Source organism: Vigna umbellata, chromosome 3 (assembly GCF_029865625.1).
Source record: "Vigna umbellata cultivar VRB3 chromosome 3, Vumbellata_1.0, whole genome shotgun sequence".
Taxonomy (NCBI): domain Eukaryota; kingdom Viridiplantae; phylum Streptophyta; class Magnoliopsida; order Fabales; family Fabaceae; genus Vigna; species Vigna umbellata.
The window spans coordinates 5,389,555-5,401,921 of record NC_142167.1 but is presented as its reverse complement, the minus strand read 5'-3'; the positions used below and the strand labels follow the sequence as shown (position 1 = coordinate 5,401,921).

The 12,367-nt window shown below is 33.9% G+C and overlaps 1 protein-coding gene across 1 annotated transcript; it reads left to right on the top strand.

Annotated features, from left to right (window-relative positions):
• Nucleotides 1-546: 546 nt before the first annotated feature.
• On the top strand, nucleotides 547-8,072 carry ABCD2 (ABC transporter family protein). Its single transcript, XM_047321043.2, has 10 exons — nucleotides 547-977; nucleotides 1,241-1,475; nucleotides 1,983-2,050; nucleotides 2,622-2,948; nucleotides 3,076-3,240; nucleotides 3,685-3,913; nucleotides 4,383-4,621; nucleotides 5,051-5,366; nucleotides 6,301-6,569; nucleotides 7,761-8,072. The coding sequence occupies exons 1-10, from the start codon at nucleotides 744-746 to the stop codon at nucleotides 7,944-7,946; spliced, it is 2,268 nt and encodes a 755-aa protein (XP_047176999.2). The 5' UTR covers nucleotides 547-743; the 3' UTR covers nucleotides 7,947-8,072.
• The last annotated feature ends 4,295 nt before the right edge of the window (nucleotides 8,073-12,367 follow it).

The following is a 12,367-nucleotide window of genomic DNA, read 5'->3' as shown; positions in this document are numbered from 1 at the left end:
TGATGTTTTCCATGGTTTAATTATAAAATAATTTCTTATAATTATTCCATCACAAAATATTATGGACAGGATGTTGTTGGTTTTCAACGTAATAACATCAAAAGTAACAAAAATGATTATTTTTATACAGATTCAAATTTATTTCTTATCTTTTTGAGAAAGTGTAACTTTTATTTTTATAATTTTGAAATTAAGCAATTTTAGTTATTGTCAATACATTATTTAATTACTAACTGAAAATATTAATATATTGACAATAATGAGAAATACTTATCCATATATGATATCAATAATAATATTTACTCTTATTTTTAATAGTTGATATTTTTAATAGTCAACTCTTAATATATTTAGTCTTTATTAACGCAAGAGTTTGTAATTAATCTGCCTACAAATTCTACTCTCTGGTTCCATAGCTACCTTATTTTTGCTTCTGTGCGTGGCAACATGTGCATCACAAGAAATCCTACCGTAAGGATAATTCCCAATAATAATAGTAATAATCTATGCGGCTCCAAATTTTTCTCTTCAATCATCCTAACAAAGCGAACAAAATCCGACTCGCCGTGACATTCAAACACGACAAATCCGAAAACTATTTCATTCTCAGAAGCCATACATGCCAAAAGAGTCCCACAATGTTGTGTGACTATTGAGTTTCAAGAATAAACATGGAGACCAAGCATTGATTATGCACATATAATAGCTTTGGGCCAAATTAAGAATACCCAGAGAGGAAAAAAATGATCTTGCTGTTTCAACAAGCATGCCCTCTTTTCACCTTCTCCTCTAACTATAAGTCCAAGCTTCCATTATCAAGTCATAACGTTCAACTTCATCTTGGTTTTGGTGCGTTGATCCCATTTTCTCCATTGCCCATTTGCAGAGGGGGGCTTTACATTAGGAGGAATTGGGGCAAATGTTCCTCTTCTTCTTCCGCTGCCTCACAGGCTCCATTGCCACCTGATCCTGATAAGGTATACTTGTGTTGTTTTATTTTTTTTGGATAAACAATACCTGTTTTGATTGTATTCTTTATCATAGGTTGAAATTTATTGGAAATTAGAAAATGTTAAACGGGTCTCCATGGTGATAGTGTAATTTTCAATATATTTTAACCATTAAGAGGTAGAGATTGGATTAGAAAGAACATGTTACCGTTATATCTCTTCTTTGAATTTGTAAAGGGTTTGGTCGATGAATAGTGTTTAAAAGTTTGAAAATTTTGTTGGAAGTGCAGGAATACAAGCTAGTGGAAGAAGAGAGTGATGGTATCGTTGCTGCACAGGGTGAAAGTCCTGACCTGCAGACGCTTTTCAGAAGGTTCTGGAAGGTGGCAGCTCCTTACTGGACTTCAGATGACAAAGTGCAAGCAAGGTTGCAGCTTGCTGGTGTTTTTGCTCTCACTTTGGCTACCACTGGAATCAGTGTAGGCTTCAGTTTCTTGGGGAGAGACTTCTTCAATGCTCTTGCTAGTAAGTTTATGTGTGCTGGAAGTATGGCAGAAAAATAAGATAGGGAAGAAGGAGCGACATAATACGTTGGAATATTTTGAGCTGAAAGCAAGGAATATAATAATTTATTGGTCAATAAAATTTAGATTTATAATTATTGAAAGACCAAAACAGACTAGCAAATTAAGAGATAATTATTAGTAACTGAGATACGCGCTCCTCAAGTAAAAGTAACTGACGTACTTCCTGTTCCTCAAGTAAAAGTGTCAATAACCGACTATTATGAAATTATTGAGGAAACTGAAACAGAAATATCAAGTTACATGCAATTATGTGAAATACATAAAGCAAACATTTAGCAATGTGTATATATGTGTGGGGATACAGCCACCCTTGTTTATCTTCCATTTACCATGTAGTATTTGCTTGCGTGTGAGATTTTCTGCTGTTTCTTGTTTCGTTATATGTTTGCTGTTGTATATGAAGTGGCAACAAGGAACTAAACGTGTTTATGTTTATTAATGCAAGACAAGGATCAAGAGCAATTCACGAGGCAATTATTATACTACTTGGGTGGTTTTGCTGGAGGAATCCCGGTGAGCACAATGCTGCATTTTCTTAGGTATAGCTCGGCTATACTTTGTTTTAATTCTTAGACTGATGTATACTGTCATATGATCCATCTTCTTAAATGGAAAGAAACAAGAATGAATGAGCGAATTAACTCACACATCACATGGTATATGGATTTGCCTAGACGTGGTTTTGAAAGTTGCCCTTTTCATGTTCTTATTTGTCATATGAGAACTTGGACAATACACATAAATGACTTTCCTTCTTTGATTCTTTTGGAAGTAGTCTCCTTTCAATCCGAGTCATTTCTTCTGAGTCAGTATTTTTAATTGAAATGAATGGATTTCTCGACATAGTAAAGCATACATGAATATTTTAGCTAAAATAAAGTAAGGGAAATAAATGACTATTATTTGATAACAATTTTGATAAGGTTTTACTAAATCAGCAATTACCCCGACATTCCATGTCCTTCTGTTTCTTTTGTGTATTGGTTCAAGATTTATGCATGTCTTCTGTACTGTATTTTGTTTGCCATCCCCTTTTTCCAGTAATCTGCACATTTTTCTCATCTTAATCGTAATTACTTTGCAGTTTTTTGTATTGAGAGATTATGCAAGAGAAACTCTTTCTTTGAGATGGAGATCTTGGATGACAAGTTATTACATGGATCGCTATCTGAATAATCAGACTTTCTATAAAATTCAGTCACAGTCAATCATTGATAATCCAGACCAGCGAATTGTTGATGATCTAAGTTCTTTCACTGGGACATCCCTTGCTTTCTCCTTGACACTCTTTAATGCTGCTGTGGACTTAATCTCATTCAGTAACATCTTGTTTGGAATCTATCCTCCACTGTTCGTTGTTCTTCTAGTATACTCAATTGGTGGGACAGCTATAAGTGTTTTCCTTGGAAGGGTAATGATCGTTTCTATATTTTAGTGATAGTTTAAATTGTCAGGGAAAGTTACCACCTATGCCCTAATAACTGAATGGCCTTTAAGTTAGTTCCCTTTTTGTTAACCATAAATTGTGATAATGTCAGGGGCTGGTGAATTTAAATTTCTTGCAAGAGAAAAAGGAAGCAGACTTTCGGTATGGACTTGTACGGGTCCGGGAAAATGCTGAATCAATTGCATTTTATAGTGGTGAAGAAAGTGAAATGCAACTTCTTCTGCAGCGCTTTAAAAGCGCTTTCGAAAATTTGACTGTGAGACATTTCTTCTTTATATTTACCATTTTTATTTTTAAAACAATTTTTGTACATTGTGCTATCGGTATCTATGTTCAGGCCAATGGGTTTCTTGAGTTATATTGCATATATTTCTCACTCGTATATTGCTTGATATTTACAATGAACATAACATAATCAACATTTACTGTAAATAATGCTTCTCTACATGTTTTCTTTTTCTTGATTGAAAAACTAAATCCCTGTGGATCATCTCGGCTTCAATATATTGGTAGCTGACAAAATCATTTGAAAGATATACAGCCATGTCAGCTGATCAGATTTTGGGAATTAGGAAACTCTATTAAATACGAACTTAACCTTGATACAGCATCAGTTTCTTTATAAAGTTTCGCAATGCAGTTTTATCCTCTAACTTGTCATACCTTAATGATGAATGGCGTTACTTTTATTTCTTTACAGCAATTGCTGATTGCTTCTAGAAATCTGGAGTTCTTCACCAATGGCTACCGCTATGTTATTCAAGTTCTTCCTGCTGCTGTTGTTGCTCCCATGTACTTCTCAGGAAAAATTGAGTTTGGTGTCATCAATCAGTCAGTTTCTGCTTTTAATCATATCCTTGGTGACTTCTCTCTCATCGTGTATCAGTTTCAAGCTATAAGTGCTTTTTCTGCAGTTATTAATCGGTTAGGTACAGCATCCTTTCACCCTTATCTTTCCCTATACATTTTTATATATGCAGATATCATGAAGGATATGAGCATAAGTGAATGAACTATGAAGTTTTACTCTTCAGAAAAATGGGAGAGCCACTTTGGTAGAATTTATGGTTATGTTTGAGTAAACACAAATAAAAAATCCCAGAAAAGAGAAAAAAAGTATTACAATGTATTAAAGATGTTATTTATGAATCAACCAATGCCCTTATCTATGTTAATTTCAACCCTTCATTTTTCCTTTCACTCCCTCATCTTCTTTTGTGCTGCAGCACATTTTGCTAGTAGATATACTCTGCTTTCTTTGAAGTAATTATCTGTTCCATCTGTTGTTTTATTTATGCATCTGAAGCTCTCTTTTATTCATTTATGTTTACAGGCTAGCTTTGTTCCTTTTCATGTAATGGACACTTCCAACTAATAAATGTTGTATTGCATATGCAGGGGAATTCGATGATGTTTTGGATAGAAGCAGCTCCAAATCTCTTACTAATACATTGGAAGACATACAAATTACATACAAAGATTTTAGGAGTTCATCTGCATTGGAATCTAATGGCTCCACTCCACCAGAAAAATTTGGCACATTACTGGAGGTAGAAGATTTGATTCTGAAGACACCAAGTGAATCTACACTTATTAGAGACTTGTCATTGACGATCAAGGAAAAAGATAATTTACTGGTAAGATATCCACTGACGCATCTGATTGCAATTCTAGCCAAATGGTTCCTGAGCTGCCCATTAAAGCCTTTAAAGTCTAGATTTGAAAGCCCAAGTGCCTAAAAGTCTAGTTGAGGAGTATTGGTGGGAAGTTACAGAAGAGGGGGGGAGGAGTTAGTTATGGAGAGATGTAATTAGCCAAGTTTGTTATAAGGAATAGTGGGAGTAGAGAGGGTTTTGGCCACTAATTTTCTAGTTTAAGGTAGAGAGAATCTCTCTCTGGCTAGGGGGGAATTACCCCTTTCTCTTGCTTGCTTTTTTCACCGACTTCAGATAAGTCTGTTCTTGCTCATCATCTCTCACGAACATGTAGATTTTAAGATTGTATTGTTAAGTTAATAACACTAGGTCTATACAAATGCGCACTTTTGAATATTATCAGCTTAACAGGTAATGGGACCAAGTGGAAGTGGCAAGACTTCTTTGTTAAGAGCTATGGCTGGTCTATGGAAAGCTGGAACCGGAAAGATCACATACTATATTAAAGGTGGAGGATATCCTGAACAATCCCTTTGTTCAGATGTGAATTCTCCAAATAATGTTCATGACACATATGTAGCACATGGAAAATCCATAAGCAGAAAATCTGGAATCTTTTTCCTTCCACAAAGACCGTATATGGTTTTGGGTACTCTTCGTCAGCAGTTACTTTATCCAACCTGGTCCAATGATGTAGTTCCTACGTCAGATGGTACAGAGCAAACAAGTATGAATTTCTTCCTCCCACCCCTAAATGTATTGCTTTTGGTTCTTATAAAAACTCAATATTTTTTAATATTAAAAACAGAGATCTTTTTTCGTGCCCTTAGTGTCTAATCTCATTTGCTTTATTGCAATTTGGGAGACTTCAGACAAACAATACTGGCGGAGTTGTTGTGGGCACAACATAGCTGGTGCTGAAATGATGAGGACATATTTCTCCTGCAGGAATACCAAAAATGCTTTTGTAGTTTATTGGCATAAGCTCTATAAAAGGAAGGCTTAATTTAAAAGATAATTTACATATAGGAAATATGGAAATTATATGATTGTTAAGCATCAGGTGTTATTAATTACGTTCTTTTGAATCTGTAACCGTAAAAATTGACTGCTAGACAAGATAGTTATTGATATATCTTTCGTAAACAGCTAAGCAAGCCTATCAAAGAAGCATCTCTTGAAATTGAACTTTCATTAGCTTCACTAAAGGGAGCTGTAGCTGTTCACAATCTTGCGAACATGGTCCCTTTAAATTCCATGTTAGCTGCTTGTCAGACAGTTTATCTTTGTTGTTCTCCAGAAAATTAATCCCTTTTTTCATTAGGATCAACCCAGGTCCATCTACTTATGTTATGGATGTGTTTACCCTTTTGAATAAAATCCAGACTTTATAATCAAGTAAAAAAACATAATAAAAACTATCAATTCTGAGCATAGACTTTTAGGTTACAACAAGTTTCATTTGTGAAATTATAATTCATCTTTTTTTCTCGAGGGTATTTTTTTCCAAACTGTATTGAAGAGCTAAGTTAATCAGATAATAAATACTAATATAAAATCTAATTAAATAGAAAAGTCCTTCCTAATTTATACTGATGACATTAGTAGTCCTGCTGGAAATTGTGTAAGCTTTGTTCATTGTGATAAATATTTGTCTACAGATGCACTTCCTTTCTTGACAAACTTGGCAAAGTCGGAGGATGGAAATGATAGGCCTACGAAGCCAACAACTGATGAGCTGATAAAGGTGTTAGAGGAAGTCCGCCTTGGATATTTATTGGCTCGTTTCAGTTTAGATTCAACACATGAATGGTCTAGTGTTCTTTCCTTGGGAGAGCAGCAACGCCTTGCATTTGCTCGTCTTTTGCTTTCAAAGCCTCAATTGGCTTTACTCGATGAATCTACAAGTGCACTTGATGATGCCAATGAGGTATTGTTGGATTTTAAGTTCACTTATGATTGTTCCTATGTGTTGGGTTCAAACAATATAGAAAAAGAAACTAAACTATAGTAGATTCTATACACAGGTGACACATATCATACAACATGCTTAAAAGACTTTAACATTATAGAACTAGGGACGGCAGAAGAACTATTAAATAATATTTAAGACAACTATTGTCTAAGAGTTTACAAGAGGTAGACAATCCAGCTATTAGACATGCTAGACGATAACAAAAAATGTGCATCATTTAACTAGGCGACAAACAACCATTTAGTCTTAAAAGTACTAGAAGCATCCAGTAGATAGTCTTCTGTGCTCTTCATAAGGCAATCGTGATTTTAGAGCCAAAACATTACAATTCTCCACCTTGACTCCAAATCATGGAAGAACTCCTCCTTTAGCGACAAAGATGTTGACATGTTCGCCTCCCCTTTATGACATCAACACATCTTTGCCAGTATCAGGATAACACACATCATGATCTCCACAATCCAAAGTCATTCTCACTAGGGAACTTCTCATTGTCAAATTTGGTGGTCATATTTCAATTCTTGATATTCCTGACATTCAAATAATTTGGAAAAGAAACACAAAAATGAAAGAAAGAAAAAACAAATTGACTTATAAATATTCTATACACGGAAAACACATCATACAACTTTTTGAAAGAGTTTAACAAGACTTTATACATAGAATTAGGGACAACAAAATAACTGTTAAAAAACAGTTAAGACAACTCTCAACTAGTAGTTTACTAGAGGTAGATGTTCTAGCTATTAGACGTGCTAGATGATATCGACATACGTGCATTAACCAACTAGATGACATAGAATCATTCAGTCTTAACATTACATGGACACATCCAGTAAACGGTCTTCTGCATTCTTCATAAGACAATTATGATGTTAGAGTCAAGACATCAGCCTATATAATTACTAGTTACTAGCTCTTAATAGAAACTCTGACCTAAAATGCATAAGAAGTTACTTGTTATTAGCTCTTAATGGAAACTCTGAGCTAAAACACATTGGAAATTACTCAGGATAAAAAAAATTGCAGCTATTGTCCAATAGTTTTTCATTAAATTTCTTGGAAAGTACTGTTGCAAGAACTAACCACTTTTACCATGTTGATGTTTTGCTGAAGTTCATTTTGCTGCTATGCTTTGGGTTGCAGGTTCATTTGTACCAAAAGATTCGAGCAGCAAACATAACATATGTCAGCATAGGCCACCGGTCATCCTTGTATGATTACCACGAGAGGATCTTACGCATATCCACATTTGATTCGGACAATGAACAGCTAAATTGGTACATTGAACCTACTAGACCCGAGTCTTCCTTAAAATTTACAAATCTATGAGCTTTCAGTGCTTACCATCTCAAGAAAACATGGTTCAATTGCATTGAACAATAGTTTTGATGTATATGATGTTAAGATGTAGATTCTATTCTATTTCTATTAATGAATATAATTGATTTAATTTCACTACTATAGATATTATGATTAGTTAACATATACCAAAAACTCCATATGGTGAACTTGTAAATTGGAGAAATCAAGCAAGGATGAGAAAGGATGATCAATTACTTCATCACTCTAAAGAGGGTATGGTTAGACCTTGACTTCTACGATAGCCATGAGTAACCTTGGAAGCTATATATCACATTCTATGAGGTTGAAGAAGCAGAGGTTGAAGATGCAAGGAATAGTGGAAGTTGGGCACTACTTTCCTAGGAAGGGTTTTTATAGAAGATATGCTTAAAGAGGAAAATAAGGGCAATGTAAGCCAATTAATTTCGTCACTTCCTTAATTGTTTTTTTACAAAGGAAAAAAAATGATGTTTTAAAATTCTTACACTTTCTTAGATATATTATTCAGAATGTGTTAAAAAGTTCCTGAATTGTAGTTTCCAGAAACATTTTAGAGAAATATACTCCAAAAATAAGTTACACTTAAGAATATTATAGCACGACCTTAGTATATTATAAAAAATGATTGTAATATTATTTAAGCAGAGGTGAGGTAGAGTACAAGTGTGAGACTGACTCTTTTCACTATGGTGTTCATGGTTTAGTGATGCTTATGGTGTTCTTCATGACTGTGATAGTCATAATGGTGATGTATCTATAATGATGATCATGCGCTTTAAGGGATGCTAAGTTGATAGTTATTAAAGACAAAATCGTCTATGCATTCAAAAGTTCTCATGTTTTGAAGTTTAATCAAATAACATTAAAACAAGATAATTAATAATCAGAAAATAACTTAGGGTAAAAACACAAAACTTAAAGCCTATATAGAAGATCTCTCAAGAAAAAAATAAAGAGAATAACTTAAGAAGATAGCTTAAGAGGATAACTTAAGAAGATAGCTTAAGAAAAGAAAAGCTTACAATAATATATTCATCCTAAAAAGAAGAAGAGAAAGAGCTCAAGAAAAAAAATATATCTAAGCTAAAGAAAAGAGAAAAGAAGAGAAAAAGAGAAAGAGATACTCTCAAGCTTCATTGTCATATTATTTTTTGTTGTTAAAGAGAAGAGAGAAACACCTTCGAGTGTTTAGATTACTTTGTATTATAATCAAATTTTTTATGGAAAGATATAATCTGAACTACTTGTAAGCAATCGTTGACTGCAATTCGAAGAGAATCAAAATACTTACAATTGAATTCTATTTGAGTTAAGGAATCTTGGCACGGTTGCTAAGTATCAGGAGTGGTTTGAATACTCAAAGAAAATCTCGACTAAAGTTGCTGAGTACAGAGTGGTGTGAATACTCATTGGAAATCTCGAGCTTTATTTCTAAACACAAAATTCTTCCGAGCTAAACGATCTTTTTCATAAGGGAAGTTCTTAACAAACGTTGTAGTACTTACATTTTGATTAACATGTTAAAACCTGTTATTATATAAATCTATTAAATTGAGCTTACAATCATTTAAATTAAAATTTCAAGAGCTTGATAACGTGCTATATTAGAAGGGTTGCGAAAAGTTTTCATTAACACTACTCAACCCGTTATCTAGTGTTTTTGTACTTCAATAGTTGTGTTATTATAATGGTTATAGTAAGTAGTTAGCATAGGTGCTAATGAGTGGATAGACCAAGGTTAAATTGTTATTACTATTAGGTATGAGAATGCTATTGTTATTACTATTGGGTATGAGGTGATTGTTTATGGTTGACATATTCAGTAGGTTTATATCTTATTATTATGATTGTTTTATTGATAGTTTATTCCATACATCATTTATTCCTTTAAATATTTGAGCCTCCCACGTTGTCCACTTAAAAGAATCTAACCCTATCACCAAGCCCATGAACAAAGTTTCAAACCCTAAACCACACACTAATCAATCACATATACCAATCAAACTAACTCATTCATCTTTTGTAAATCATACACAGCAAAACATATAATATTGTACATACATAACATATTAACATAATAAAATAAAGAAACACATTATATAGCCAACAAAGGGATTGAACTCCCATCTCACATAACAACAAGGTGCTCTTATTAACTAGGCTACACATCATTGGTGTTAAATATATAATTACTTATTATTTTATATTTAAAATCCGTGGGTCTTACATCCTTTGTATTTACTACTTTTGTCATCTTTCTCATTCTCTCCTTTCCAGAGACTCAAACACTCAGTGAGTTTTCCTCATGTTGGACTCTCTTCTTTTTCTTTTTTACTCGGTAATGAGAGCATATAGCCCTCGTACCATTTTGTTGAATTAAGAAAAAAAAAAAAACTGCTGCACTCGCACACTCTAAAAGAACCGCTGCACTCACAATGATAGATAATATCTTCATTAAATAAGGGCGGGTGCACTCTATAATGTGTTCAGTGTGAAAATTGAGGTGGTTCCTTTGCATTCATGGCTTTAATAGCCATATAAGTGGGTATAGGGTCACGTGTTTAAAAAACATAATAAAATATATGAAAATAATAACTGATTCTAAGATAAAGAAAACAACTACTTTATGGTAGAGATAACAACCTCAAGAAAATAAAACCAACCATGACAGACTTACATTTAAATGAAACGACACAGCAGCAGCAGTTAAGACTAACAATATTACAATCAAACCCCTCATATTTACAGTTTATCCAACATAGATAAGAGATGTTTCATAAAATAAACTGAATAGAAATATTTATTAATATAGAGGTTAACAACTAACTGATTTAATAAAGCGATCTGGAGGTTAAAGTTTCCATTTTTATTTTTTTTTACCAAAACACTCCGTTCTATTTTTTTTCAAAGTATTGATAAGTATGAAAAATAGTTGTTTTTACAATCTTCTAATTATTCATGTTATTACTCAATGAAATGTTGTAATAGGAAGTAGATTGTTATGTAAATTATGTACAGGAAAGGATGTATAATTGGGAGTCTGTCAGTCAATTCTCGCATAGCGCAAGCCAAAATTCGCATAGCGCATCAATACTTGTGTGTTGTGCGAATAACATCAGTTGAGAGGCAGTAGTTACAAGAAATTCGCATAGCACACACCTGTGCGCTGAGTGAATTAATGAAGTTAAGTGGCTTTAAAAAACGTGACAGAAAGGCAGAAACCATCTTTTGAGAAAATAGCCAGAAAAATATTGCAAAACTCAGGAGACGATCAGGAGACCTTTCAAGACATCAAGACTTCACTTTCTGTAAGGAATTGCTGAAAATAGTACGTTTGAGATGTCTAGGATAGGCTAAATTTTTCTGTTCATTGGAATTTGTTGTATGACGAAACATTAATATACGCATATTTCGCTATTTAAAAGGAACAACATCTCTCGGACTATGTTATAAAAGGAGTAAGAGCTTCAATCTTGAAGGATGTGATTTCGATTTTGCTGGAGGTTGAACGGAAAAGTACGAGTGGAGGCTACCACTTCATTGGAGGAAACCTAGTGTTATGGTTGAGCAAAAAGCGGAATACAATTGCGTTGTCAACAGCTGAAGCTGAATCCATATCTACTACACACTGCTAAGTTGAATACATATTTACTAAATTATTTGAAGATAGACTTAATCGTCTAATCACCCTTATTGGTATAAGAAACATTGAATGAAGTTGGTTCAACATGTTGAGTGTATAACGTCTAGAGAGTCAAACGTCTAGGACACATAGTTCATCTAACGTCATAATATGCATCGTTTAAGACAAAATGTCTATAAGACATATGCATCCATGCACTAAGTTGTGTCTCAGTACTGAGCCCATCTCAAGAAGTTATCTAGGATCTCCAAAACCCTAATTCCCCTCTCTCTCTCTTATTTGCCAAAATCTTCTGCGTCTCAATCAAGCCATTACTCCTATCATCAATTCTCTCTTCTCTCTCTTCCTAGAAACAAAAAAAATCTCTTATTTTGTCACTCTTCCCATTCTTATCCGCTACTGACCACCACTCTTCTCAAAATCTTCTTGGTATTCAAGAGATACAATCTTTTTTTCGAATCTTTCTGTACTAACCACATTAAATGGACGAGACTGATTAATCGCCCATGACTAACTTTTGTCTATATTTAACCCGATCCCATCTCTCGCTTTCTCAACACATTCTCTCAAACCCTAATTCTTTCATTCCCGCTGTCATGCCTTCTCAAAACTCTGATCTTTCAAACTCTTAACATTCCAAACTAATGAAGCCTTCCTTCAAACCTTTTGACCATCATCGTCATCTCATCTAATCTTTGGAACAAGATGAGTATGATAATCTAACACCTCTTCTTACTCTTGTATTCAGAACTTACCTACCTTACAC